This window comes from Trachymyrmex septentrionalis, unplaced genomic scaffold (genome assembly GCF_001594115.1).
Source record: "Trachymyrmex septentrionalis isolate Tsep2-gDNA-1 unplaced genomic scaffold, Tsep1.0 scaffold44, whole genome shotgun sequence".
Classification (NCBI taxonomy): domain Eukaryota; kingdom Metazoa; phylum Arthropoda; class Insecta; order Hymenoptera; family Formicidae; genus Trachymyrmex; species Trachymyrmex septentrionalis.
The window spans coordinates 586,008-591,132 of record NW_017305611.1 but is presented as its reverse complement, the minus strand read 5'-3'; the positions used below and the strand labels follow the sequence as shown (position 1 = coordinate 591,132).

The following is a 5,125-nucleotide window of genomic DNA, read 5'->3' as shown; positions in this document are numbered from 1 at the left end:
TATATATATAAACATAAATAAATAAGCGTTAACTTTTTTATTGATTGAAACTTTTTCTTTAAATTGACAAAGCGGAAGCATTCTCTCTTTTTATTCTATTCATATTTTCTTGCCGCTTATTGTTAGTCGCGGTTTCTCGTTAGGAAGAAAAATATCGAGACTACACTTCGTCAGGAAGTAAGACTGCCAAGATGAGATTAAATAGCTTTCTTCATTTGCCGCATGAGCATTCTCATCGGAAACGCGCTTTCGTCCGTGTGAAGTCTGTGGAAGTTGTCCCGTAGAATATGTTACTGGAAAAGCTCATCTTGATCTCGGAATTAAGGATGAAGTTTGTAGACGCTAAAGTTTCACGATAAGGAAAAGCTGAGAGAAATAGTTGTCCTTCGACAACAGGCGCTTTGTAATTCAGACTCCCGAGGGTCGTACAGATCCTATTCGACCCTGCAGCTAAATTTTATAGCAAAGATATTATATATCCTGATATCATTTTGAAATGCATTATCACGTAAAAAACATATATAATTTTTATACAATATATAGAAATAAAAATTATATACGTTTACAAAATTAAATCATTTAAAATTGCAAAGATAATATTTTTGTATTAATCTAAATCAAGTTTTAATTATTGTACCATTTTCTATTTTCCATTTTTCTTGTCAATTAAATCGTACGAAGAAAAAAATATCGCTTAGCAAAAATCGTTATATTTATCTTACAGTAATTATTAAAAAATATAAAAGCAATCGTTATTATATTTTAATTTATATCGAAGTAATTATTATATTAATTTCTATTTCTCTTATATTTAGATTTCTGTCTAATTAATTATAAAAAGTAAGACATATTGATTATATATAAAATTATTATTCTAATTTGGATCTTGAGAGTATTAATTTAACTTTTTGCTGATTTTATTATATTGCGTTATGTTATTATCATCTATAAAATTAGAATGCAGAAATTATTTTGCAATATTTAACACATGTTAACTTTCGTTTACAAATGTTTTATATTTTATCGAAGGACAAGGAGGAGGAGAAGAATGACATTGCTTGTGTCTGCAACTGCAGTCGTGCGGTCTGCATAAGTGGCACTTATGAGAGCAGCCGTCCATGAATTTCGCTGCTCTTATACGTGCTCGCGAATTCTAAGTATGTACACGTGTATCAAAGAGACTTATATATTTACTTTGAGTAACTTTATTGGTTTCGTCGCTTTGGCTTATTATTCGTACTTTTATATGACATAGTCAGCCCGTTACGGAACTTATTGCGGCCCGATTACCTTTCTTACTTCTTTGTCATGACTTATTGCGAATTCTAAAAAGAAATTTTAATAAAATGGAACAGTAGCTTTGGGAAATATCAGCTTCCATTGGGGAAGCTGCCGCTGACAAGCTGTTCGATATCTCACGTTTAATCCGACTGTATTTCGAATTTCATTTCGGGTTGTCAATGTTCTCTGTTATGTTTTCAGTTCGAAATTTAACAATCATAGACGATGTTCTTGTAAAATAAAGTAGTAACTATTTCTTTAATTTTTTTAACTTTGGCCACAATTATAAAGCTCAATTATTCTTTTAAAAGAAAGTTGGTAGTAATAAAAGTGAAAGGAAATTAAATTAGTAATGTATTAAAATTATTATAAAAATAAATATTATTTTTCAAAATAATTTTTAAATTTATTTTTTGCTATATATAGAACGTTAATTTTTGGGAATGCTCTATACTTATGATGACTAATGTTGTATTTCAGTTTTATCATTGTTTGTGTGTCGGGTCTGTATAATTTGTATTCGTAGTAAATTAAAAATAAAGTTCATCCACGTGCGAAATAAAATGTTCTTTTCGTGAGATACATTATTTCTTGATAAAATATTATTTTAATAAAATGCTTTAGATTTATGACAATGTTGGGCTTTATGTTACTCACCCTTCGATAAATGGCCGTATTAAAAATCACCAATGCGATGAACGGGAACATGTAATACACAAAAAAATACATCCAATGAATGTATAGAATGACATAATATTCGTTGCTCCTCAATTCGGTTGGATCAACGCAGTACACCGTGATATTATACTTCCAATGCTTCTCGTTGTATACCTCAATTTCCCAGAATCTAAATAATTTCAAAAATTAATTTCTCTATTAATTTGCACAATAATTACAAATTCTGTTGCAATCAATTGTAAGCATAAGATATTTTTTAGATATTCTTTTCTTTTCATCGTTTCTCTCACTACAAACATTTTATAATATGTCTCGTTCTAGCTAAACAATAGGAAAAATACAAAATTTTAATACGTTTATTTAAAACAAAATTTAAATCATAGGGTTCTCGAAATTCAAAATAATAATAAAGTATATGGGAACCGAGAGCGTTAATACAGCACGGAAATTAGTGGGCAATTCATATAATATTTATATAATATTCACATAATATATTAATAAATCTACAATAAGTGTCGATACAAACTTCTTGGAAAATTATTCACAATTTTTTTGATAATGGTTTAAAGTAAACCGTACTGTCCAAAGACGTTTGTATCGACACTCATTGTATCATTATGTGAATATTATATGAATATTATATGAATTACGCACCAATTTCAGCACTTTTATTGCCCGTATATTTTATTATTATTTTACAATTATTTTAATTAAAACTTCCTTTTTCTATACTAATTTTCTTTTTAACAATTATAAACAAAGAAAAAACATTGAAAACATTAGCTCGATTACTCACTTGGGTAGATTGTAAATAAAAGCGATGATCACTATGATCAGCACTGCCACTTGGGCCCGTCCATAAGTGCAAAAGGATCTAGCTTTCAATGGATGGCAGACCGCGATGTATCTCTCTAAAGTCACCGTTAACGTCAGATACACTGTCACAAATTGCGCTATGCAAGCCAACGGATACAGGTATCTGATGGTTTTCGGATAGATGATAAACTTGTAGTCGAATAGCGCGCCCGTATACGTGTAGATTGCTGGTAATCCGTAGATTAATACCTATAAATGCACAATTTATAGATACAATTAAAAAAGGTAACGGCTTCTTATAAAGGGTGTTAAAAAAACCATTCAGCATTTATAATATATGGTATACGTCATATTGAGTAAAAAAACTTTAGTGAACATAAGTCGAAAACTTAACGATTTCCGAGATATAAATAATTTTATATGTTAGTATCGTGACTCTAATTTATTGTCTCTTTAGTTTTTTTTTAACATTCTGCATTCAAAGTGTATTAAAATTGGTAATTGTTGGAATTTTGTTTTCCAATTGCATACATTTGATAGAATCTAATTATTTGTTATAAAGTGCGATTATATTTATAAATATGTAACGCCTTTGCTCGCGATGTTTGACAGATGAGTATAAATAGTTTGTTAGGAAGACGGAGTGCAAAGTCGACGCTAGAACGAAAAGTTCATTTCAAATAATTAATTAATTAGTAATCAGGTTGGTATGTGTAATGCGATCTCGAGAGAGTTGACGGAATTCTGCTCCATGCTTCAGTTCATCTCTTTTAAACCAAAAGATCCTGTTTATCGTGTTAGTCCTATTAGTCTTGACTTTATCCACGAAAATGTAAGACCGCGTAACACGTGATTTATTTACCTAAACTCGACGTGTGATCCATATTATTCTATGTCATCTTAACATGCTATGCATTTTCAAAGACATGAATTCTTCTCCTCTGTATCGCGAATTTATATTGACAAAGATTGCTACGAAGATGATGTAAAATTATTCTACATAAAAGAGGTAAATCTTTTATGAAATTTGTTCTTTATGATACTTTTTATTATCGCAAGACATAGATTAGAACATACAATAAAAGTTGTTTTATTCTATATCATAAAATCTTCGAAAAGTAAGTTTTTTCTATTTTTCAACCTACTTATAAAATTTTTTAAAAATTTGGTTATGTATATTTCATTATCTTTTTAAAATATGACTTTTTAAAATAAAATACATACATATATGTATAATATATAATGTATCACAATTAAACACGCCATAATTTATTTAGTTTATTTTTAACCCATACTATCTGGAAAATAAATGTATTTTTCTAAAAAATTTTTTTTTAATTAACAATAAATTTTTGAATTTAGTCGAGCAAATTACAAAATTTACTAAAATCGTTCCTTTAACAATCTTCATAACAAGCTTTCTTTTATATTTTTTCGATTTATCTGAAATTTGTAAAGTCATACAAACACATATATACATTTGAAATAAAAATGCGAGAGCATATAGAGATAAAGATATAAATTACATGTTTAGCGAAATAGCTGAAATTATAGAGAAATTATAGAGAAAAAGCAGAACGCGCACTACTGAGTTATATTAAAGAGAATTTATTTTAATGAAAAGCTCGGCTATGTCGGAAATTTACGATTGCATGAAACACGGGAATTAAAAGTAAAATTAAAATGAGAGTTGATCTACGGCTGATTTCTACGACAAGGTATTATAATCTGTAGTGGATATGTTTCACGAAAATTGAATTTCGACATTTAACACTTGTTATCAGACGTCATATTTTTCAGGCCGTTAATTACTTTTGTTTGGCAAAGATTAATTAATTGTCAGATTCAGATATAAGGATGAATTTCGCATTTTTAACTCGTTAAAGATATTAGCTGGTGCAAAGAACGTCTCAATACAGCATTTCAGTTAAAAAATTTAATGGAAAAATACTTTTCACGTATAAGATACTAATTGAATTAATAAAAAAGAACATAAATTGATAAACATGTACAAATCAATCTTATAAAGTTAAACACTACACTTTTTTTTAATTATCTTTATTATATTACCTAATTCTTAAAATTTAATTATATTTCTTTGCTTCATGTTTTAAATTTAAAGAAATTTCTAGATATTATTTTTGTTAAATTTCAATTTTTTTGACATTTAATATTAAATATATAAAAAGTGATTCTTGAATTAAAATTCCATTGAACGACAATTTGTCTCAAGTTAAATACCTAAAAAATAAAATTATGCAATGATATGTATAGCTAATTCATGGAAGACCCTTTTCAGAATTTCAAACTTACTAACGCGTTAACACCGAAATAGGTTTAACAAACAACG

At 28.2% G+C, this 5,125-nt stretch overlaps 1 protein-coding gene across 2 annotated transcripts in view; it reads right to left on the bottom strand.

Annotated features, from left to right (window-relative positions):
- Nucleotides 1-5,125, bottom strand: part of LOC108751341 (FMRFamide receptor) — a 53,824-nt gene that overhangs the window by 4,942 nt on the left and 43,757 nt on the right. For both annotated transcript variants that reach the window (XM_018491452.1, XM_018491453.1), the window contains exons 4-5: nucleotides 2,756-3,024; nucleotides 1,939-2,128 (exon numbers count right to left, since the gene is read on the bottom strand). In XM_018491452.1, the coding sequence (XP_018346954.1) occupies nucleotides 1,939-2,128; nucleotides 2,756-3,024 (459 nt within the window). The remainder of the gene's footprint in view (nucleotides 1-1,938; nucleotides 2,129-2,755; nucleotides 3,025-5,125) is intronic.